General features: G+C 38.8%; 1 protein-coding gene across 2 annotated transcripts in view; it reads right to left on the bottom strand.

The window, feature by feature from the left end:
* UNC80 (unc-80 subunit of NALCN channel complex) overlaps nt 1-25,446 on the bottom strand; it is a 230,563-nt gene that overhangs the window by 153,871 nt on the left and 51,246 nt on the right. For both annotated transcript variants that reach the window (XM_024738362.1, XM_024738363.1), the window contains exons 15-21: nt 24,869-25,016; nt 22,368-22,516; nt 19,812-19,978; nt 18,954-19,052; nt 14,793-15,007; nt 13,219-13,325; nt 11,561-11,657 (exon numbers count right to left, since the gene is read on the bottom strand). In XM_024738362.1, the coding sequence (XP_024594130.1) occupies nt 11,561-11,657; nt 13,219-13,325; nt 14,793-15,007; nt 18,954-19,052; nt 19,812-19,978; nt 22,368-22,516; nt 24,869-25,016 (982 nt within the window). The remainder of the gene's footprint in view (nt 1-11,560; nt 11,658-13,218; nt 13,326-14,792; nt 15,008-18,953; nt 19,053-19,811; nt 19,979-22,367; nt 22,517-24,868; nt 25,017-25,446) is intronic.

The raw sequence follows: 25,446 nt of genomic DNA, 5'->3' as shown, positions 1-25,446 counted from the left end.
TTATTAGGGTTGTAAAGGACTTGAGAGGTTGGTCATTTAATGCCAGGATTTCCAAACCTGCCTGTGCATCAGAATTATCTGGGCAGCTTTTGAATCTTATTCAGAAGTTCAGAACCAGAGTCTCTGAAAGAGGAGTGTAAGAATGTGTGCTTTGTAAAGCCTCACAGATGATAAGGATGCAGCCAGCCTGACCCCACACGGTGGTCAGAGGTTTAGGAACCACTGACTCATCCTCACTTATTTTTCCATAGTTAAACTGCATACGAATGAGAATCAGTCTAGAGCTTCTTAAAATGCAGACTATCAGATCTCATCGCTAGAGATATGGATTCCATAGGTCTGCAGGCTATGTATATTTTTAACAAACATGCCACATGATTTTAATACAGAAAGTCTAAGGATCACACATTAAGGAAGAATAATACAAAGCATTGTTTTTCATTTCTTTTAACCCCATGTATGTTTTTAAAAACCAAAGTATCTCATAGCTTTTCTATAGCTTCTAGTATATATATATACACACATATATATATACACATACACACACATATATATGTATATATATATATACACATATATATGTATATATATATAATATTTAGTTTATCTTATATAATGCTATAATATTGAATATAGTTTTATACACCGAGCCCAAATTACTTCCCATAACTCTGAAATGTACTTTCAGCACCTAAGAATATACCCCCTGATTTAGTGCTTGGCTTAATGTGTGCTGACACCATTTGCAATGTTGCCAACTCTAGGTCCTCACTAAGTCACAGATCCCATTACAGGAAACGGCTTTCTCACCTCTTCTGTCAAAAATACCTTGATACCTCCCACCCACTGCCCCACTTTCCCACTTGCTGCCTCAACACAAAAAAAGTGGCCCCACGTAGCCTTTGCTCTCAACTAAGGTGCCCTATACACAAGCAGGTCATGATTGGTGGTTGCAGATGTATGGTGAATAATCTGTTCCTATTAATAAACACTAATGTTCACAAATTTGCATTTAAAAATCAGATCCAGAGTTGGATGTACCCCTTTAATAATTTGCATTCTTTGTAAATAAAAGGGCGATATTTACAATTATGAGCTTGGTTTACCATGAAAGTATGTACTAGTGGAAAAAGGTGAGCACCTGTTCTTTTAGAAAACACATCCTTTGGAAGCAGTTCAAGCTTGGTGAAAAGATTCCTTTGGACTTTATTACCACAAGATAAAAAATTATGGCATGGGGCTTGAACCAAGATGGCGGAGTAGAAAGAAGTGCTCTCATTCCCTCTTGTGAGAACACCAGAATCACAACTAGCTGCTGAACAATCATCGACAGGAAGACACTGGAACTCACCAAAAAAGGTACCCCACATCCAAAGACAAAGGAGAAACCACAATGAGATGATAAGAGGAGTGCAATCACAGCAAAATCAAATCCCAGAATCGCTGGGTGGGTGACTCACAGACTGGAGGACACTTATACCACAGAAGTCCACCCACTGCAGTGAACGTTCTGAGCCCAACATCAAGCTTCCCAACCTGGGGGTCTGGCAATGGAAGGAGGAATTCCTAGAGAATCAGACTTTTAAACCTAGTGGGATATGGCTGCAGAACTTCAATAGGACTGGGGGAAACAGAGACTCCACTCTTGCAGGGCACACATAAAGTAGTGTGCACATCAGGACCCAGGGGAAGGAGCAGTGACCCCATAGGAGACTGAACCAGACCTACCTGCTAGTGTTGGAGGGTCTCCTGCAGAGGCGGGGGGTGGCTGTGGCTCACCGTGGGGACAAGAACACTGGCAGCAGAAGTTCTGGAAAGTACTCCTTGGTGTGAGCCCTCCAAGAGTCTGCCATTAGCCCTACCAAAGAGCCCAGGTAGGCTCCAGTGTTGGGTTGCCTCAGGCCAAACAACCAACAGGGAGGGAACCCAGCCCCACCCATCAGCAGACAAGCGGATTAAAGTTTTACTGAGCTGTGCCCAGCAGAGCAACAGCCAGCTTTACCTACCACCAGTCCCTCCCATCAGGAAACTTGCACAAGCCTCTTAGACAGCCTCATCCACCACAGGGCAGAGAGCAGAAGCAAGAAATAAGATATCCCATGCAAATGGAAATCAAAAGGAAGCTGGAGTAGCAATACTCATATCAGATAAAATAGGCTTTAAAATAAAGAATGTTAGGGCTTCCTTGGTGGCGCAGTGGTTGAGAGTCCAGCTGCCAATGCAGGGGACATGGGTTCGTGCCCTGGTCTGGGAAGATCCCGCATGCCGCGGAGTGGCTAGACCCGTGAGCCGTGGCCGCTGACCCTGCACATACGGAGGCTGTGCTCCACAACGGGAGAGGCCACAACACTGAGAGGCCCATGTACTGCAAGAAAATAAATAAATAAATAATGTTACAAGAGACAAGGAAGGACACTACATAATGATCAAGGGATCAATCCAAGAAGAAGATATAGCAATTATAAATATATATGCACCCAACACAGGAGCACCTCAATACATAAGGCAACTGCTAACAGCTGTAAAAGAGGAAATCGACAGTAACACAATAATAGTGGGGGACTTTAACACCTCACTTACACCAATGGACAGATCATCCAAAATGAAAATAAATAAGGAAACAGAAGCTATAATAGACACAATAAACCAGATAGATTTAATTGATATTTACAGTACATTCCATCCAAAAACAGCAGATTACACTTTCTTCTCAAGTGTGCACCGAACATTCTCCAGGATAGATCACATCTTGGGTCACAAATCAAGCCTCAGTAAATTTAAGAAAACTGAGATCATATCAAGCATCTTTTCTGACCACAACGCTATGAAACGAGATATCAATTACAGGGGAAAAAACGTAAAAAACACAAACACATAGAGACTAAACAATACATTACTAAATAACCAAGAGATCACTGAAGAAATCAAAAAATACCTAGGGACAAATGACAATGAAAACATGACAATCCATAGCCTATTGGATGCAGCAAAAGCAGTTCTAAGAGGGAAGTTTCAAGCTATACAAGCCTACCTCAAGAAACAAGAAAAATCTCAAGTAAACAATCTAACCTTACAACAATAGGAATTAGAGAAAGAAGAACAAACAAAACCCAAAGTTAGCAGAAGGAAAGTAATCATAAAGATCAGAGCAGAAATAAATGAAATAGAAACAACGAAAACAGTGGCAAAGATTAATAAAAACAAAAGCTGGTTCATTGAAAGATAAACAGAATTGATAAACCATTAGCCAGACTCATCAAGAAAAAGAGGGAGAGGACTCAAATCAATAAAATTAAAAATGAAAAAGGAGAAGTTACAACAGACTCTGCAGAACTACAAAGCATCCTAAGAGACTACTACAAGCAACATTATGCCAATAAAATGGACAACCTGGAAGAAATGGAAAAGTTCTTAGAAAGGTATAACCTTCCAAGACTGAACCAGGAAGAAATAGAAAATATGAACAGACCAATCACAAGCAATGAAATTGATACTGTGATTAAAAATCTTCCAACAGGGCTTCCCTGGTGGCACAGTGGTTGGGAGTCCGCCTGCCAATGCGGGGCGCGCGGGTTCATGCCCCAGTCCAGGAGGATCCCACATGCCGTGGAGCGGCTAGGCCCGTGAGCCATGGCTGCTGAGCCTGCGTGACTGGAGCCTGTGCTCCACAATGGGAGAGGCCATGGAAGTGAGAGGCTCGCATACCACATATCACAGATGAATTCTATCAAACATTTAGAGAAGAGCTAACACCCATCCTTCTCAAACTCTTTCAAAAAATTGCAGAGGAAGGAACACTCCTACACTAATTCTATGAGGCCACCATAACCCTGACACCAAAACCAGACAAAGGTACTACAAAAAAGAAAATTACAGACCAATATCACTGCTGAATATAGCTGCAAAAATCCTCAACAAAATATTAGCAAACAGAATCCAACAACACATTAAAAGGATCATACACCATGATCAAGTGGGATTTATCCCAGGGATGCAAGGATTCGTCAATATATGCAAATCAAACAATGTGACACACCATATTAAGAAACTGAAGAATAAAAACCATATGATCATCTCAATAGATGCAGAAAAACCTTTTGACAAAATTCAACACCCATTTATGATAAAAACTCTCCAGAAAGTGGGCATAGAGGGAGTCCACCTCAATATAATTAAGGCCATATATGACAAACCCATAGCAAACATCATTCTCGATGGTGAAAAACTGAAAGCATTTCCTCTAAGATCAGGAATAAGACAAGGATGTCCACTCTCACTGCTATTATTCAACATAGTTTTGGAAGGCCTAGCCTCAGCAATCAGAGAAGAAAAAGAAATACAAATTGGAAAAGAAGAAGTAAAACCGGCACTGTTTGCAGATGATATGACACTATACATAGAGAATCCTAAAGATGCCAACAGAAAACTACTAGAGCTAATCAATGAATTTGGTAAAGTTTCAGTATACAAAATTAATGCACAGAAATCCCTTGCATTCCTATACACTAATGATGAAAAATATGAAAGAGAAATTCAGGAAACACTCCCATTTACCACTGCAACAAAAAGAATAAAATACCTAGGAATAAACCTACCTAGGGAGACAAAAGACCTGTATGCAGAAAACTATAAGACACTGATGAAAGAAATTAAAGATGATACTCATTTCTCCAAAGAAGATATACAGATGGCCAAGAAGCACATGAAAAGCTGCTCAACATCACTAATTATTAGAGAAATGCAAGTCAAAACCACAATGAGGTATCACCTCACACCAGTTAGAATGGGCTTCATCAGAATATCTACAAACAACAAATGCTGGAGAGGGTGTGGATAAAAGGGAACCCTCTTGCACTGTTGGTGGGAATGTAAATTGATACAGCCACTATGGAGAACAGTATGGAGGTTCCTTAAAAAACTAAAAATAGAATTACCATATGATCCAGCAATCCCACTACTCGGCCTATACCCAGAGAAAACCAAAATTCAAAAAGTCACATGCACCCCAATGTTCACTGCAGCACTATTTACAATAGCCAGGTCATGGAAGCAACCTAAATGCCCATTGACAGACAAATGGATAAAGAAGATGTGGTACATATATACAATGGAATATTACTAAGCCATAGAAAGGAACAAAACTGGGTCATTTGTTGAGACGTGGATGGATCTAGAGACTGTCATACAGAGTAAAGTAAGACAGAAAGAGAAAAACAAATATTGTATATTAACGGATATATGTGGAAACTAGAAAAATGGTACAGATGAAACAGTTTGCAGGGCAGAAATTGAGACACAGATGTAGAGAACAAACGTATGGACACCAATGGTGGAAAGCCGCGGGGGTGTGGGGGTGGTGGTGTGAACTGGGTGATTGGGATTGACGTGTATACAGTGATGTGTATAAAATTGATGACTAATAAGAACCTGTTGTATAAAAAATATAAAGAAAACCTATTTATTAAGTTTATAGACGTGTGTAATTAAAAAAAAAAACTACTGTTACCTTGGAAAAAAAAAAGACTATACATTTTCCTGTGAGCACAGCTTTAGTCACATCCAAGTTTTGATATGTAATATTTTTATTATCATTCTGTTTGACTTATGTTCTAACTCCAATTGTGACTTGTTTTGTGGGGTGTTACTTAGAAGTAGTGTATTTCATACCTTCTAGTTACTTTTTCGTTACTGATTTGTAGCTTAACTACAAGTCAAGAAACACACTTTGTATAATTTTAATACTTTGAAATTTGTTAAAATTTGCCTTATAGCACAATATGGTCAGTTTTAAAAATGTTCCAACTGTGCTTGAAAATAATTTGTAATTTAAAGTTTTGGAGTATAGTGACTATATATCTGCTTGTTGAATCAAATTTGCTTTACATTATTTAAGTTTTTTATATCCTTACTAACTTTTTTTGGGGGGGGGTGTCTACTGGTTCTGAAAGAGGTATCCTCTATCAGCGAATGACAGCAGTATGCTAAATCTCCTATTATGATATTGAATTTGTCTATTTTTTCCTTGTAGCTCTGTTGCTCTATATAATTTGAAGTTAAGTGCATACAAATTTAAAACTTCCTGGTAAATTGAAAAAAAATTTATGGCATGGCATGAAAATAATTACCAATTCCTGGTGAACAACTTTTAAAATGTCTCAGCATCAAACTGAGATATGTAGGTGTGAAAAGGTATGGTGACTGGAATTTGTTCCATAACACATTAAAAAAAAATAAGATGAAGCAAGTTGGAAAATTTTTTTACCATTATTGCAAGTGGGCGATGGATATTTGGTATCCCTTGGGTCCTTTTTACTCTTTGTCTATGTTTGAAAATTTTCATAAGCACAAAAATGGTTCAGGGGCTTCCCTGGTGGCGCAGTGGTTAAGAATCTGCCTGACACTGCAGGGGACATGGGTTCGAACCCTGGTCCGGGAAGATCCCACATGCCACGGAGAAACTAATCCTCTGTGCCATGACTACTGAACCTGTGCTCTAGAGCCTGTAAGCCACAGCTACTGAAGCCCACGCACGTAGAGCCCATGCTCTGCAACAAGAGAAGCCACCACAATGAGAAGCCCACTCACTGCAGTGAAGCGTAGCCCCCGCTTGCCACAACTAGAGAAAGCCCATGTGCAGCAACAAAGACCCAATGCAGCCAAAAATGAAATAAACTAAGTAATTAAAAAAAAAAAGCAAGGTCCTACTCTATAGCCCAGGGAACTATATTCAATATCCTGTGATAAACCCATAATGGAAAAGAATATGAAAAAGAATGTGTATATATGTATAACTGAATTACTTTGCTGTACAGCAGAAATTAACACAATATCGTAAATCAACTGTACTTCAATAAAATTTTTTTTAAAAGGCTCAGATTATAATTAAAATATTATTATCAACATTTCCCATATTTCATTCCTTATGGGTACATTTCCTTTTCAGGTACAAATATTCCATATTGAAAATTCTATATTCAACAACTTCAGTATTTTTTTTCCATTTAGTAGAGCATATTTTGTATTAAATGCAAAAGGAAGTAGCACAAGAAGAATCTAAAGGTGGAAAAAATTCAGAAGACAGAATTTCAAATGGTATACAGAAGGTAAAGCTAGAAACTACAAATAAGGAACAAACGTTTCTTGGACAATGCTGTTTCCAGACAGCTGCCTTTCAAAATACTACTCTGTTTACTCACTGGACATTACCAAAGCTATCAGAACAGGTAACTCCTGTTATTTTTCCTATCTATATATCACTTTATTAATCATTTATATATAGCCCTTTGATAGATACACATATCACAGGAAATCTCATCCATTAAAAAAAATTATAACCTTAACAGTACCTAAACTTAAACCTTGAATTTAAGATAGATCCCAAGTAATATTTTTCTTTTTAGTGAATCCAGTTGTTTTATTATTTCATACTATAATTAAGATTTAAGATACATTAAGTGATAACTCTAAAATTTGTAATAGAACTAATATATAAGACAGGATGGATGGTAAAAAAATATTCTTATTTAACCAATTTATTAAAAACAGTTGTCATCATTTTATTAAAGGAAGCATTAAGAATAATTATCCCACCATTTCTTCCAATATTTTTGACAAGCTAATTAATTCTAAAAGAAATGCATTCAATATTACTAAAGAAAGTATCATTTTGATTGAAAGAACTTCAGAAACAATGCAGTTAAAGAGTATAAATAAAATAATTAAGAGAAAAGTGATCAAAACAATCTTTGTCAGCAAGAACCTACTCTGTGAAGAATCATTCACAGAATGATGTACACTTATTACAGGTAAGAAGATCAGCAGACTCCTACGAGCCCAGGACATAAGGATCACGCTGTAAGTAAAAGCTATTTACAATGGAAATTTTCCATTTTATCTATAAAGCATTAATAGATAACAATATATTTACTAACTTTTTGAGCACTTAGTGTGTGCCAAGTACTATATGAAATATTTTATAATTTATTAAAAAAAATTTTTTGTAACAGTCATGTAAGACAGATCTTTAAAGATAATTAAAGAGAGAGAGAGAGAGAATGAGAGAGAATAGAGACAGAAAGATAAAGAGAAAAGGGACAGGTTAAGTAGCCTAGTCTAAGTTCATGCAACAGAAAGTGATAAAGTCAGAATTCAAATCCAAACCTAGTGACAACCAGCCTGTACTCTTACCACTCTGCCACACTGTGTCTCTAGAATACCTGAATGTTTATGTTGAAAGAGTTCAGACCTTTACATACTGCTGAAGGTAGTGATTACGTCAGGAAAGCTACTGTAATAAATAAATCAACACTGCACATGTTACAAACTGATTGTCAAGTTGTACCCTGCTGACATCTCGTATTGTAATACTGAAAGAAATGTTGAAAAGTAATTTGCCTATAAAAGGTACCTCTTCTATATCAATCTTTTATATAAACTTACTAGAATGTAAAGATGCCTCTTGGCTTCCTTGGCCATGATTAATTTTTTAGTCTCAGTACATTTTAGTTGCATTTATTTACTATTTTTTAACATTAAATTTACTGAGGTATGATTTACATAGAATGCATTTTTAAAAAGCTATTAAATTCCAAAGGAGCATTTCAAAATCTAGTATTTCTTTAAGCAGCATTTTCCATACAGTTTATGGCAGAGCTGAGCACAAAGAAGATATCCAGTAAGTTTTGCTGATCAGCTGGAAAAAACAAACCCATTGCTTTAATGAAATATCTTCCCTCAGATAGAGACATCATGATTTCTAAAATAAAATATTCTTAGTGAATAGAAAAATATAGACAAAAAAGATAGCTGGTCTGTGAATGTAATTTCAGTTCTGTTAAATGTTCAGCAGATGTGTTTTTCATTCGTTGAATAATTTTTTAGATTGAAAAAATTCTATCGCCTATTGCATTTTATCTTAGCTCAGTGAAGTTCAGGTACTACATTGAAATTGAGGGTAAGAATGTTTCATATTTGCTTTCTTTAACAACTTTAAAGAAAGAAACAGAAAATATGCAATTAAATGAAAATAAATGAGAAGGAAAAAAGACAATGCATCTATAATGGATGGATGGGGATCATTTATTCACAGATTGCAAAGTAAAAAAGAAAGAAAGAAATAAGCAAAAGCAGGCTCAAAGTTAGAAAGATGTTCACAAGGCCAAGTATGGTAGTTGTTGCAAAATACAATGTTCTTAGATTAGCAGATAATGTTCTTTTGGTTTTATAGAATAGCTGGAGATACCTGTCTTTTGCGAGAGATTCTGAAAGAGTTAACTCACAGAATACCTTTTATAATTTTTAACAAGCCAGAGATCGCGGACAAAGAATGATGATGTACAAGCCATCTTCTTTTGCCAGTCCAAAGCACATAAAATATTCCAAAATCAGTCCCAGATTTTATCGTTTTGTCTTCTAGACACACAGGAAGAGACTGTCTGTATTACAGGTATTGTTGACACAAACTCATCCTGGACTCAGGCTGTATGAATATTCTGTATCAGGTCTTTTTTATTTGTGAATGGAATATAAAAACTATGTGAAACAATAGTTGAAATCTGTAAGAACAGTGGATGAGGAAAACTCAAAATCCAGAATGTTATGAAACAATAACGATAACACATTTGGAACAAGAGTAAGAGTAAAAATATTGACCTATTACTTGAAGAAGGGAGTGTAAGGAAATCAAAGGAGGGTAAACAACTCAATTATGCTTTCATCCTTTCTACTAAGGAGAAAAATTCACAGATGGGAAAGTACAGAAAAGCTTCATTAAAAAGGCACCAAATGTGAAAGACCCTAGTTTCTGAGTTTAAGCCTCAGTTCCATCAAATTACATTCCAGTGCACAGAAATGACCTGGAGATGCGATCACAGTACTAGTCAAATGACATCCAGCTAACACAGCACATACCTGGAGAACATACTTTAGTCCCACACTTCATTCTCAAAGAACCACCACAAAAATGTCTTTATAACACCGACAGTTTTGAACACTAGACATATCTCTAAAATATCATGAGTGGAAAGAGTACAAGAGGATTGAAAATGACAAAGATCCCAATTATTAGGAAGATTCTTGAAACCACAGACTAATAAGCCTGATGTGTGTCCTAGCCAAATTCTGTAAGAGAGAATTGGATAGGGAGGAACACTAAAAAAACAACACAGAAGTAGTCATAGACACCACTGTAGTTTACTGAAGAAGACAGCGTGGTGAATTGTTACATTCCTCCTTTCGACAGAGTTATAAAGATATCAGTGAGATAAGTTTTTAGTAAAGTCTAATGATGTTTTCTGTATAAAGTAGGAAAGTGCTTGCTGATCACTAGTAAATTAAATGTATGGTTGGCTGAAAAACTGTACCCACAAGTTGTTAATCAATAAAAGTCAACTACGTGTGCTCTAGGAGCTATTTCTTTGTATTTGTCCTGCTTTGTGAGAATATCAACAACTTGGATGAAAACAGGGAAATGTGTATGTCTCTCATGATAGATTTTTATAGCACAACTGTAGAGAAGAAAAGATGCAGAATTCCTGGACAAGTGACTTAACTATCCCCCCAAGTTAATGAAACAATACACTTTATTTATTTTGAGATGAAGAATGAATAAGGGCTACATCAAAGTAATGCATGATATTTGTTCATGAGAAGGACAGGTGGCAAAAGTTAATCCAAAATTCAATACAAACCAACTCTGTGATGTGAAAACAGATAATGCAGTCTTAAATTGTGTTCATCCACTGGCTGTATCCCTGGGAGCTTAACAGTTACACTATCTATTACACTGATTAAAGTCAAATATAGTGCATTGCATTCCATCTGAAGCACCACATTCTGTAAAGCACATCATCTAATTAGAATATATAGTAAAATGAAATCAGGTTGGTGATGGATCTAGAGACTCTTCTATGTAAAGAAAACAAAAGGAATCAACAATATTTAATGAGCAGAAGTGAGATCAAAAGAGAGAACATGAAATAGATAATAGGTGAAACTGGCATTATGTGGGTATGAGTGTGCGTGTGTGTGTGGCTACAGATATCATGACTAGGACTAGTGAGTCAAATTTATGGATAAGTATCTTTTCAGCACATAAGGAAAGACTTTCTCACAATGAAAGCTGTCTAGTTCTGGAACAGGTTGCTTTGTAAAGTAATAAACTTGCCCTCGGTGGAAGTGTTCAGAGGGTGGCCGGCCACCCATCTGGGATATAATGTGCAGAATTCCTAAGTAGATAGGTGGATGGATAAAAGGATACCTGGAGTTTTTTTTAGAACTCTCAGATTTTAATAAGGGACAGAACAGCAGAAGAGAAGTCTGTGTCTTATTCTTTGCACACCCAGGGCCCACTAGGGAATGAGGAACACGGTAGGACTTCCATAATTGTTGCACCAAATTGATAATAAATAGAGAAGCTATAAATAGTAGTACAAACAAAACACATATGAGAAAGAAATGAATAAGAAATCAAAGGAAATAGAAAGTAGATCATTTTATCTAATCAAATGTTTGTTCTGTGTAATGAAAGTTGCATGTAATTCTTAGGCCAAGTGACATTTACCAAGACGCTTGAAGAAATTCTCCTCTTCATCCCTCCCGTTTTCCATTCCACTCCCTGGTCCACCTTCAGAAAGCTTTACAGCACTGGTGAATTTGACCTGAGAAAAAAAAGGACGGTAGTCAGATAACTCAATTCAGAGGAAATTCTTTGTGTTTATACTAACCTTTACCTTGAAAAATAAGTTGTTTAGAATATAAAGGTCACTTCATTTCTTTTGGCTTCCACATCTGGTTAGCTAGTCTGTATAGTTTATTCCCATGTGCCAAAAAAGACATCACTTATAACTATAATTTGAGAGCCTTGGTCATAGATTGAAAGTAAAATAATCAGGCACTATGAAAATAATTTAGTGAGCAATTGAGATATCCTTAGAGTTTAATTCTGATAAAGTCCAAACTCAAATTTATGAACAAGTCATATTCATCCTTTACAAACAACACCACAACTGAGAAGCAGATGAAAGTAAAATATAGCCAAATAGAAGATTTCAAATCTCTATGAAAGAACCAGTATAAATGAATTTATAATGTGTACTATAACTAAAGTGCAATAACATGTTTTTTTCCTAACACTTAAAATGTGTTTGTTTACAGCAAAGCAAGGAAGCTATGGACCTCACAGACCCTCAAATACTTGGCCAAATTTTAGTAAAAAGAATATGAAGGAGGAATTATAAATATATCTTCTAAATGTCTTATAAGGTTGCTATAATCTTTTTATAACTCCAAAATATTACTTTAAAAAGAGATAGAAGAAAACTGGCTTTAGTGAGATTCAAAGAAGAAAGAGTATAAGCAAATAATTTGTATATAAAGAAATGTAACTCCTATTACATGCTGAAAATTACAGCAACCAGGCCATGAATCAGCCACAGGGAAGACTCATCAGAAATGGATTTCACTAAGAATCACGACCTTTTCCAAACTGCATGCTACTACAATGCTTAACAGAAGAAGCACTTAGTGGGAAAAATCATCCTGAGCTTCTTAATCCTTTTCAAAGGGGAGAAAGGTTCAGATGGTAGGAAAAGTAGGGAAGGAAAATATATGGGGTGTGTGTGTGTGTGTGTGTGTGTGTGTGTAAAAGAAATCACTATACAATTATGTGTCCTTGGATAGGAGCTTGAGATGTTAGAATTTCATACATGTATTAAAAGTAGCTGGGGGCTTCCCCGGTGGCGCAGTGGTTGAGAGTCCGCCTGCCGATGCAGGGGACGCGGGTTCGTGCCCTGGTCCGGGAAGATCCCACATGCTGCGGAGCGGCTGGGCCCGTGAGCCATGGCCGCTGAGCCTGCGTGTCCAGAGCCTGTGCTCTGCAACGGGAGAGGCCACAACAGTGAGAGGCCCGCGTACCGCCAAAAAAACAAAAAAAAAAACCAAAGAAAAAAAGTAGCTGGGAATTAATACCTATATACCTCTCTATATCTGTATTACAATTTTATTCATAGTTTTTTGTCACTTTTTTCCTTTCTATGATTGCCTCATACTAAGACATCTTAGTTTCCATAGTTCACTTAAGTTTCCAAAACTTACTTACCTTGAAGAGAATTTCTTCAGCTCCTCCTTATTTGGCCCCTCCAGGTGTTTAGCAGTTCCCAGCCCTGACATTTTTCTATCAGTGACTCCAACATTCTCTTACGTAAGTAATGTCCTGTTTACCTTGGAGCTTTGCCTGATGAAAGAGAGGCGGTCCACAGAGCTGATGTCCAGGAGGTCCTCCACACCATCTGCCAGGCCTGAGAGGGAGGATCGTTTCAGCCAGTTTCCTAGTTAATAATTCAAAAAAAAATTAGACCATTATAGCATTTTCTCCCAAATGGATTAAACAAAAAAGTTGGCATGTGCCCAACAAGCAATGAAAGTTACATGACTTGATGTAAATAAAAGTGAAAAAAAATTGTCTTCGAAATGTACATGCTTTGAATAAAAACATTCAGTGTTGGACTATAAAATTACATGACTAAATCAGAACAAAAAGAACCCAGGCCTCTTGCATGATTAAAACCGTAATCCATACAGTTCTCTTTGACAACTTCCACATCTTCCGTTAAGTCCTGTTGATTTTACCTCCTAAGTATCTTTCAAATATGTCTACTTCTCTCCATCTACATGGTCACCACCCAGTCCAAGCTACCATTACTTATACCTGGAGCACAAGGGCAGCTTTCTATCTGGTCCCCCATATCCACTCATGCTCCCTCCAATGTGTTTTCCATGCAGTGATCTTTTAGAAAAAAAGTTTACCTGCTCATGTTATCCCCCTGTTCAACATCCCACCTCGGCTCTGTAGGGCTGTAGGATGAAGAGACAACCTGACCTGCAAGGCCCACACGCTCTGGTCCCTATGGCTTCACCATAGTCATGCAGCCACTCTTGTCTCAGTTCTTCCATGTCCCTCCCTCCTAATACATTTGCACATTGTACTGCTACCACCTGGAATGCTCTCCTTCCTCCTTCTCCCAAGTACCCTGCAGATCTTAATATCTCTTCCTGCAGGAAGCCTTCCCTGATTCCTGCCTCTCCTCCCCCTCATTTAGGTTAGGTCTCATCCTTGCATGCTTTTAGGGCACTACATATACTTCCCTCATAAAATTGATAGTTTGGGGACTTCCCTGGTGGCACAGTGGTTAAAGAATCGTCTGCCAGTGCAGGGGACACAGGTTCGATCCCTGGCCTAGGAAGATCCCACATGCCGCAGAGCAACTAAGCCCATGCGCCGCAACCACTAAGCCTGTGCTGTAGGGCCCGGTGCCACAACTACTGAGCCCGCATGCTGCAACTACTGAAGCCCATGCGCCTAGAGCCCATGCTCCACAACAGGAGAAGCCACCGCAGTGAGAAGCCTGAGCACTGCAATGAAGACCCAATGCAACCAAAAAAAAAAATTCATAGTTTGCAACTCTATTTAGTTGTATGATTATCTGCTTTAGTGACTGTCACCCCTAATAGATTGTAAATTCAGCAAAGTCAGGCATTGTGAAATTCTGCTCACCATTTAATCCCTGAATCCTAGCACAGTGTTTGCACACCATAGAAGCTCATAGGAAAGGTTTGAGAAATATCTGCTGAAAAAAATGAATGAATGAATGAGTAAATGAAGGAGTCAGCCTAGTCTTTGTGACTTGAAAGCTTTCCCTTTCTCTACCTTCCCACGAGTTGCTCTGCTTTGATTGTGAGTTGGTTTGAGGACATGGCAGGGAATAAGAGAATCCATAAGATAAATACAGACATACTTTTACCTATGGGGAGTTTAAGCTTTTTTCGGAGGGAAATTCTACGTGACCGAGAGCGGGTGCGCCGGTCAGAGGTGGTCCCCGAGTGAGCAGTGGTGCATTCCGAAGTGTCCTGCTCAGACTGGCTGCTGGTGTCACTCGCCGCACTCTGGGATTTGAACATCTTGCGCCAGAAATCTTTCCGCCCCATGTTGCCCCCTTGCATTTGTTCATCGCTGAAAGCAAGCAGAGGAGAGGGTTAAACGTCTGAACACATGTGAAATTCTCTTACATTTCTTTCAACCTCCTGCCAATGACACTGTGGCAAATCGTGCAGGATGATCTTTGATGGGCTGGGATTTAGGAAGAGGCAGAGTGGGAGTGGAAGGAAGGAGATCAAGCTTGACTCTCTGAGCTCTTCTTGAAAATAGCCATGTCTCAGCTGTCAAGTTGAGGAAACCATTTTTTTCAGCCATGAAATAAGACTAAATATTACTGCAGGTAATCGTCTGCGAGTGTGAGTCATAAAAGTTGAAGCACTTACAGTGTCAGTAAATATTTAACTTTTTATTTTTTTAAGTTCCCTGGGGGGTGTGCAGTACCATATCTTATTCCCCACCCCTACCCCAGGACAGTATAATTCTTGGCCCTAAATAAACTCACAAAAATACCTGAACGAATAAATAAATAAAATGCAATCACCACACCCAGGGGATGCATCATCCCACAATTTTTCACTAAGTAATTTTCATAGTGCCTGATTATTTAGCTTTCTTAAGTCAAAGAAACTTAAGGTTTAAAAGTAAAAAAGGGCTTCCCTGGTGGCGCAGTGGTTGAGAGTCCGCCTGCCGATGCAGGGGACACGGGTTCGTGCCCCGGTCCAGGAAGATCCCACGTGCCACAGAGCGGCTGGGCCCATGAACCATGGTCGCTGAGCCTGGGCGTCTGGAGCCTGTGCTCCACAACGGGAGAGGCCACAACAGTGAGAGGCCCGTGTACCGCAAAAAAAAAAAAAAAAAAAAAAAAAAAAAAAAAAGAAAAAAAAAAAAAAAAAGAAAAGAAAAAAAAAAAAGTAAAACAAAAACTTAGCCTGACTCAGTAAGACAAATGGGAACATCTCCAAAGGGATTTTTGACTAGGGCATTCCACAAGAGGAAAAAGACAAGTGGCCAATGGTATGCAGAGTTTAATCTCACTAGGAATTTTAAAAAAAGGCCAGTTGAAATGAGATCCCTATTTTCACTCATTAAATAGGCAAAGATTAAGATGGGGTGGGCTGGGAGGGGAAGAAAGCAATGATACTATCATACTGCCATGATGAGAGAATGAGTCAACTTTTCTAGAGGGTAATTTTGTAAGATGTTATCCAAAGGGTATGTCTACACCCATGACAAAGAACTTCAATTTCCAGGAAGTTATCCCAAGGAAATGATGGGACAATATACTAAGATGTAGATACTAAGTATCTACTTAGTATCTAAGATGTAGATACTAAGAAGGTCAAATGCTCACTGAGGCTTCTGGGTCAATGTTAAAAATTGGAAATAATCTAAATGTTTACCTCTAGGGAAACAGCTGAATAAATTATGCGACTTCCATATGATGGCATCCTCTGTAGTCATTAAAATTCTATTTTCAGAAGACTAGTGATATGGGGAATGTTGATGATATATTGCAAAGTTAAAAGGCACTGATAAAATGGATTAAGCAGGATATCACCAGGTTAATAAAAAAAGTACACGTGTATGTGTCTTTGTGTAAGCTCGTGTGTACACATGCTCAAACATGTACCCAACATAATACACCAAAAGTTTACTGTGGTTATTTCTAATTGAAGGTATTTAAACATTTTTTTTCTCTATGCTTTTCTGTGTTTTCCACATTTGGCAACTTGAAGAACACATATTATTATACTTTAGTAATTTGGAAAGAAAAGGTTATGGAGAATACTCTAGTAACATGTGATGAAATTATTTTTGGGGGGGGTTTGGGTAATGGTCTGTTTATAAGCTTCGGGGTTAAATCTGGGATCTACCTAAAATTTGACAGTACTGTGTAAAGCAGTCATTTTCTGGGGATATTTACATGGGGATGCAGATTTTTTCTCTCAAAATCTCATTAGAGTACTAAATACCTTTAATTATTATTTTAATTCAGGACATTCTGTTTAGCAAATATGGTGTGAATTTAAAGCAGTGTTTTAGAATTTGACTTCCTTGTTATTTTTACCAAACGATCACAGTGTTTGAAGCATTTCTTACCTGTGGGGAATGTGCAACACAGTGATGAGTATATGACTACGTGGCCTGAGTGGGGAAATATCCAGGGAGACTATAATTGATCAGCTTTACAATAAAATGCCGCATCAGCGTTGTCCAATGCGTGTGTATCAATCACGAGTGTCAGAGATGTGGGCATATAAAACTGCTTTTAATGTTACTCAGTTAATGCCATTTTTATTTAAAAGGGAAAAAGGAGAAGTAAAGGATATGAGGGGGGTAGGGGGAAGAGAAAGTTCTCTGTCTTCTGGCAGAGGAGGAGCCATAATCACGTACCCACCTTTCTCCAGTGCTAAAAAGAGGACATGTGGTGTGCTCATCTCCTGGGCCCACTTGGACCAGGGAAAAGTCCCATGTTTGACATTCTATGACATCCCTCCAAGTGGAAATTTTTATGTAGAGGCATATTAATACATGTATCTTCATTCAAGGGAAAGAACAGACGTGCTAAATGCTGAGAAATCAGGTGGTGTTTACAGAACACTACAGAGAAAGAATCTTTTGCAATCTAGAAAACTAAATCACCTATCAAGGTAGACAGTTTTATGTTTAAATCTAGTTTACCTATTAAATCATTCTTGTTATTCAGATTAGCTTAATAGTTATTAGTGTTATTTTGGGAAAAGTCCTCTCTCCTTTTTTGGACAGATTCTGTATGTAAGGACTTTTAACTAGTCTTGTGGTTGGTTATTCAGCTACAGACAGACCTTTGCCTTTCACATTAATTTTTTTTTTCCCTTAGAGCTTATGTTCAGATTTTTATTATGTCCTTAAAGACGTCCTGAAAGGAAAAACGAAACCTCAGTTTTGAGAATGGAAATTAAAGGAGACAAAGGCTACATGGTAATTTGGCAGGTCTATTGTTTCATTGACTGTCATTCATTCATTCTTAAAATTAAGTGCCTACGATGGGCCAAGCCCTGTCTAGGCATTGGGTCTGTAATGGTAAGTAAAAACTCATGAGGTCCATGCACCCATGGGGTTGATTTACCTTCTCCTTACTTTTCTCCACCCATTTTAGGGGCAGTTTCTAAGATTTTGAAGGCCTAAAAAAACTGCAGGCTTTTTGTTCCTTAAAGGTTTTGTTTGTTGTGGATTACCAAGGTCCTATTTCATGACGGTGATTTCCTCGACTCTAGAGAGGGCATATTATAAAATCTGGAATATCCTGCAGAATTTCTGGAAGGATAATCATTTAATACTAAATCAGGGTTTGGGGAAGTAGAATGGTATACCTAAAATGATGGTATTTTAAATATTGATCACACCACTTGTGGGTAAATAGGTCTCAAAAGAAGAATGAATAGAAGTGAGCCTTGCATAGAACTAGACTGTATATTTGGTGTCTACAGTAATCCTCACATTTTCTGAGGGCATTATTTTCATGATGCTTTTGATTTTGTTATTATGAAAAGTAGAGATAAACTGATATCAGAGGGCATTGGAAAGGATCTCAGGAGAGAACCAAGGTGAAAAGGAGAAGAGTCGATGTTTCAGCTAACGCTGGACAGGAGAGTAGATTATCTTACTTATTTTTGGAAAAGCTTCATTGATTACATTGACAGTCGTAAGTGATTTTAAGCAAGAAAGTGGATGCCATCCCCAGCCCACCTGATACACATGCTATTTTTCAAGATTAATCTGTAGGACTGTGCATGAAAGGCAGACGTGGGGTAGAGACTGGCAATGGGAAAGGCAGTGAGGGAGGCTTCCTGGAAGCATGAGGTTGGTTATTTGTGATTTGGGCCCGTAGAGATTAGTGGCTTTGGGAGTGAAAAATAAAGGGCAGAAGGAGAAGTTCAACAGAAATGAAAAACAAACAAACAGCAACTTGGAAAACAGAATTTCTTCCAGTGGGAAGTGCTCAACCCACTCCATGGGAGACAAAACCAACGCTACTTACTGCTCTGGAGTCTGTGAGGGGCGACCAGACATGAAGCTGCGACATTCCTCAGGTGCAGAGGTCACCTGGCCTTTATCCACAATGCTTCCTGCCTCTGACCTATGCAAATGGTACATTCCACCAATCACAACATAGCAGGACACCACCTCCCAATACTTCATATACTTCATAAAGCAAAACACTTTGTTATAGACAACTTAAATGCCCTGCAAACCCTATACCATCATGAGTCTATGTCGGTATGGAACATATCCTACCATTTGAGTCATGACCTAGCTACCATATTGCCTAAGGATACCACCATCATTGCAGACAGAGCCATTAACTACTGGCAGGATTTTAAGTTTAGGTATTTCTTTTAATCTTCGTAAGTGGCAATTCTTATATAATAGGCATACAATAAATTCGTATTTATTAGAAGAAAAAATAATTGGGCATTGCTCAGCAATTTTTCTTTTGCCATGTTAAAAATATTACTTGCTGAACAGGATGATGTGGTATCAATAATTGATTTTCCTTTCTGGACAAGAATGTAAGTTAGCTATAGGAGGGATCAAAACACAGATAACATTTTACCATGTAATTAAGAGCTATGAAGTGTGGTTCAAGTGTATGAAAGTTTGGGATCAACTGAGCTCTGATTCATACAAAGGCAGCATTTATTTGATGGTAAACTCATTCCTTTTCTAATCTGTTGCTGGCCCACCACCAGTGATATTACTTGTACAAAAAATGATAGTTCCCCCATCCCTGTACTGGACTTACACACCATGTAGGAACCACACGGACAGTACAACAGAAGATTATATTCTACAGACATAGGCAAACCCTCATATTCAGAGAGCTCAAGCTTCCAACCTTTTACCACCTCCAGGCTTAGATTCTGGTTCATTTTCCTCCACCTTTTTCCCTGGTGCCAACTTCTCAGCACTATCAAGCAAAGCACTGAGGGCCACTCTCCTGAAGACATTCCCATGGGCCTCTTTGATAAACTGGACCAGCTGACGGATGTCACAATACAGCCCCTGTTTGGAGGCCAGAAAGAAAGTGCGGGGAAAGATAGCTGTGATTGAATAGTGTCCACAGAAAGAGGGGTAGAAGGTAATTCCTTGGATTTAGATGAGCATTGGAATCATAAGAAGAAAACATATTACTACAGTGAAACCAATGGTATCCTGTCCCTCCATTGTTCCTATGGTAACATTACCAAGAACCTTGCCCATCATCCTTAGTATGAAAAAAGATGGTTACCATGCTTCATATTCAGAAAGTTGGCTGTATCATTAGAAAGACATCAATTTACACTTTTAACCACTGGATTCCCAAGCTTTTAATTTTCTCTCTTAATTGTGACTTCTGAAGAGATGCCTGCAAAAAAAAGGCAATCAGAATTTTGTCTAGACTAGAGATTTCAGTCTCTGTTCAGCTTCTCCAAATTTTCTGCATCATTGTGATAAAATATGCTAAGTCCTCTAGATACTTCCAACAGAGCCTGATATTCAAGGATGATCCATTTTGCTTCACAGATTTAACAAATAATATGTATGTTGTAGCCCATTTGAACATGAGCTTGACTATGGACTTAAGATGATACAGGGCTGTTAAAACCAACATATTAGTGATTCAACTTTTAATGCAGGACTTTTATTTTAAAGATATTAAGCTTTGCATTCAGCATTTCCCCCACTCTCTTCTCTCTTTAAGAAGGTAGTTACTGGGCTTCCCTGGTGGTGCAGTGGTTGAGAGTCCGCCTGCCGATGCAGGGGACACGGGTTCATACCCCAGTCCGGGAAGATCCCACAAGATCCCACGTGCCGCGGAGCGGCTGGGCCCGTGAGCCATGGCCGCTGAGCCTGCGCGTCTGGAGCCTGTGCTCCGCAACGGGAGAGGCCACAACAGTGAGAGGCCCGTGTACCACAAAAAAAAAAAAAAAAAAAGAAGGTAGTTACTTATATTCTTTGTCTTAGGAAAGGTTCATGACAAAGCAGAACACAGAAGCCTACAAAACAAAACACTTATCTTATAACCCTTTTGGGTTTCAAAACCTAAGACCACTGGGACAATTATGCCTATGACGTTTAGAAAAGCAGGAGGAAGTACTACTAAGGAAAACATAGAATGTCCTTTGGATCCTTTGGGCAGCAAGGCCCTATGCTCTCACTCTGCAATTTGGTGGCTCCTCCATGGAAGGCAAGGCCGCAGAAAGCAAGGGTCCCAAACTCACCAGAGAGCCCATCCCTAAGCAGCAGGGAGCACTACGTGAACTAACAGGCATGACTGATGATTGAAACCCACGGAGCCTCACCAGGCGTTGGGTCCTACCTAAGACTCAGGGATCTTTGCACTACTCTGTGAGGTGGGGAGACCCATGAGTGACTGAGGTTCAACTTCCAGCCATTCTGGTGGAATGGGGGTCCAAAGCCGAACTTAAGTTGATTTAAAGAAAATTAAGAAATATAGTATCTCTTCTATACACGAGTTTGTAGGTTAAGACTTATAAGAGCTGCATATACTATAATCAACTTGTCAAATTACTTCTTGCCATGACCAAACTGAATGCATGGATGGTACCCAAGTTATTCAGACTCCAGGAACCTTGCTAGGATGGCTTCAACAATCAGCAAAATTAAATTCCTTTTAATTTGGGGTTTTGTTCTGTTTATCTCAAGTTAAGTGAATACATAGTTTCAGTGGTTTAGAGTAGCTTAAGACCATTTCTTTGATTTAGGTAGATTAGCAGATAGTGTCCATATGTGTAAATGGGCTGATTTCTGCATAGCAGTCATTGCATCTAACAGATCGGTGAGACAGAGAAATGCTTCTTTATTCCTCGGAGAGACCTGAATTCATCTAGTCATATCAGATGTCTCAGTCTTCATCCACATGTTACTATCCCAAACCACAATCTCCTTAGTAGCAATTAAACACTAACCTTTTATAGCCTGGCTCTCTGTACCTGTGGCTTCAGTGGTTTAATTAACAGTCTTTGTCTTTTGGAAGAGCAGCTAAAAGATTACAGTGTTCGATAAAAGAAGACAAAACCCATTTCAGCAGCATATTTGCATTAATTTTTAAAGTAAGCATGGTTTCAAACAAAAGCTTGGTATAACTTTCTTTAATATTTCATGAGCCAACACGCTGGGCTCTAGCACCTTCTCTCTGAAGGGCTCTTAAGTACCTAGCAACTATCTCAGCAACTACCACAGAACCTCTGAGATGGAAAAGATAATCCACTTTGCAGGTAGGATAACAAGTAACGGAGGAGAAATGTGTTGCTGAGTTTCTACTGAGAGTTACTGGTGACACTGAGAAAATAGATATTTTAACTTTAAAAGTTTTAGACTTCACTTCTCTTTCTCAAGGCCACGGCACGAGACTGAGAACTCCTGTGGGAAGAAGAGGTGAGCTTCTCACCAGATTCTCAGGGCTGTGCAATTCATGCGTAGTTGAAGCGCAGCGTGTGACGAGGGATTTAAACATGGCGCTGACGATGATGCCTTCCACATTTTGGGCTGTGGATTTGTTGTCCACCGTGGTGAAGTTATTTCCAAACCCAGCCTTGTCTGGAATGCAAAGGCACCAATTAAAGGCAGTGTTTCCATTCAGCTACATAGTTTAAAGAAGTAATGAAGTACTCCAGGAGTTACTGAAGGGCTACACAAAATACAGAAACAGAGGACTGAGGATACTCCCGGTTTGATCATCTCTATGAGGACTTAAAGATAAACAACTCATAGTCTCCTCAAGAGTCTTTACTATGACACATTCCATCACTTTGAGAAATGTTTTAATTGATAACCCTTAGCAACAAAAAGAGGATCAACTGTTGACCCTATGAAAGTCTTTTAAACCTAAGTAGTTTTTAAATAGGTGATCACGTAAAAAAATATATGATTTACTGAATGGTCCCTCAGTGGAGACAGACTTAATCTGATTTGGCTTTTTTGGTGGTGAAGAATGCTGGCTTCTCACTGGAAACTGTTCAGTCTGTGAGAAGTGGAGTGAGGTTGGGCTGACCAGGTGAGCCGGCAGGGGGAGAAGGGGGGTGGGGACAGGGCCCTGCAGGGGAATTCATGCCAGCACTGGAAACAGAAAAGACTGAGTCTGGCCAAGAGCTGCACAAGACTTCTAGCAGCTTCTATGGAGTCCAGAGACTCCATGGCCACATGAATTGGAAAAATCTACAACCTCCCTTGGATCCACCTCCTTATAACTCATTCACACATGAAACGCCAGTGAACTGAGGCCATCACCCTATGTGGCATTTTATGCCAGTTTTTCACATTTCCATGGACACATTCTGTGGCCTTGCCAGAGTATTCCTCATAGCTTGCGAGCCACCTGTGGACTGTAGGGGCAGGATATGTGCAGCTCCAAGACTGATCAGATAGGATGTGTGTCTCTGGCTGGCTGATTCATCGTGAGCCACTTTAACGTCTCAAGAATTCCAGAGGGAATTCATCACTTTAAAGTAACAGACCTTATTACCAACCTCTCACTGTCTGTGTCAATGGGCCGCGGATTATCTTTAGATTTTACATTACAGAGAGAAATGTTTTAGTCTATTCTTATAGTTTCTATCTCAAATAGGTTAAAAAAGAGGAAAAGGAAGTTTGTAATCAAGAATTTCTCTTGCAGTACCTCAACTACAATTCTCACTTCATTGATTTATAAATTTGTTATGTGCTTGGCTTAAAACAATTTCAATAACAGATTATTTCAGGGATTCTATAGGGAACAATATTTTCCTTTAATGTGAAAACCAAACAATAAAGCCTGGGGTACAAACAGAAAAACTGTTTCTAAATCCATCACAAATAAAAGGGGGAGTGGCATGAATTGGGGGGTTGGGATTGACATATACACACCACTATGTATAAAATAGATAACTAATGAGAACCTACTGTATAGCACAGGGAACTCTACTCGGTGCTCTGTGGTGACCTAACTGGGAAAGAAATCCAAAAAAGAGGGGATATCTGTATACATATAGCTGATTCACTTTGCTGTACAGTGGAAATTAATACAACATTGTAAAGCAACTATACTCCAATAAAAATTTAAAAGAAAAAAGAAAAAAAGATTATGAAAGCAGGAAAAATAAATAAATCCATCAAAGATAGCTCCATTATAAATTAATCAACCACTATCACACATATACTATATAAACAATAACAGCCTATACTAAGAAGTTATTTCTTCCCAGGCTCTAATTAAAATGTATATTTTACTCAGTCAGGCTTCATACATCACCTTCACTTCATTACTGCATTTGCATTCAAGTGGTACTGGAGGTGCTCATTTATTATGGATGCCATTTGTGTTCAATGGTTGTGCCCTGTAATATAGGTCTCTATACTGGAGTTTTCCTAAAGCCATGAAGCTATAGCTTATTAGCCTATCTATAGATCCCTTTGCCCATTCTTTTTAAAATTCAGTATATGTATATATCAAAATTATGTTACTACTATGTTTACTGTCATTTTTTTTTTCCTTTCCTATTTTATTTTGTGAAAAAATCACCAAGCACTATGCCTGGCTCATTTCATATTTGTTGAATTAATGAATATATTTCTTTGTTCCTTGATCCTTGCCTCAGCAGACATACAACAGAAAGTCACGGGAGAGAGAGGAGTGCCATGAGCAGAGTGTAAGGATAGAGGGGCTACAGGTGAGGATGCCACAGCTTTACCAAATGCCCATCTGCTGAGCTAAGTTGTCCTCAGAAAGCCTCTAAAGTGTGTCAAAGATGATGTACAAGTTTCTCATGTTTATATTTTATTACACACACGATGCACACACAAACAGATATCTTCTCCTCTCCATTCTATCCCTAGAAATTTAGGGTGTCTCTGAAATGCTACCTGCTTTACCTCCCAGCGAGTTCTCCTAGAACTCGGTGCAGCTTTACTTACTGTCAGTGACCGGCTCCATACAAAATCCTAGCAAAGCATGCAAGAAGTCCACTACGTTATTGAGAGAGTCTTTGTTCACATAGTCCCTCATGGTTTGTCGGAACTGCATCTTATCTAGCTTGTATAACTTAGTGAGGCAGTTCTGGGCCTGCAAGGAAGGAAGAAAAGTGAAGAAGTCACACGTACCAGCTTAAGCTACAGGGACACCAGTGGTCTGTGACAGAAGCCCTCAAAAGGCAAACATTTCCATCCATCCCTGCCGGCTGCTGCCCACCAACCCTGCCAGCCCCTCCTGTCTGAGAATGCAGTGGGCAGAGACAGGCTGAGCAGCACTAGGTATATGACTTGGAGAAGGGCTGCTCCTCAGGAGAAACCCCAAACTAGGGGCTAATGCTGTCCCAGAAAGAGCTCAGTATTTTTGCCAAGATCAAGATTTTAAGATCTCAAGGGAAAAACTTAAAGTGTAAAATTTAGGTAGGTGATAGGATTGGTCATCAAGGTTTAGAAAACCTCAAAGGGTTTGTGCCATGGGAGGGAGCAGGCCACTCCCATGCTCAGCTGTCTTGAATTTAAGTAGA

The sequence above is a fragment of the Neophocaena asiaeorientalis genome, unplaced genomic scaffold (assembly GCF_003031525.2).
Source record: "Neophocaena asiaeorientalis asiaeorientalis breed wild unplaced genomic scaffold, Neophocaena_asiaeorientalis_V1.1 scaffold258, whole genome shotgun sequence".
NCBI lineage: Eukaryota > Metazoa > Chordata > Mammalia > Artiodactyla > Phocoenidae > Neophocaena > Neophocaena asiaeorientalis.
This window is presented reverse-complemented; position numbering and strand designations above follow the sequence as displayed.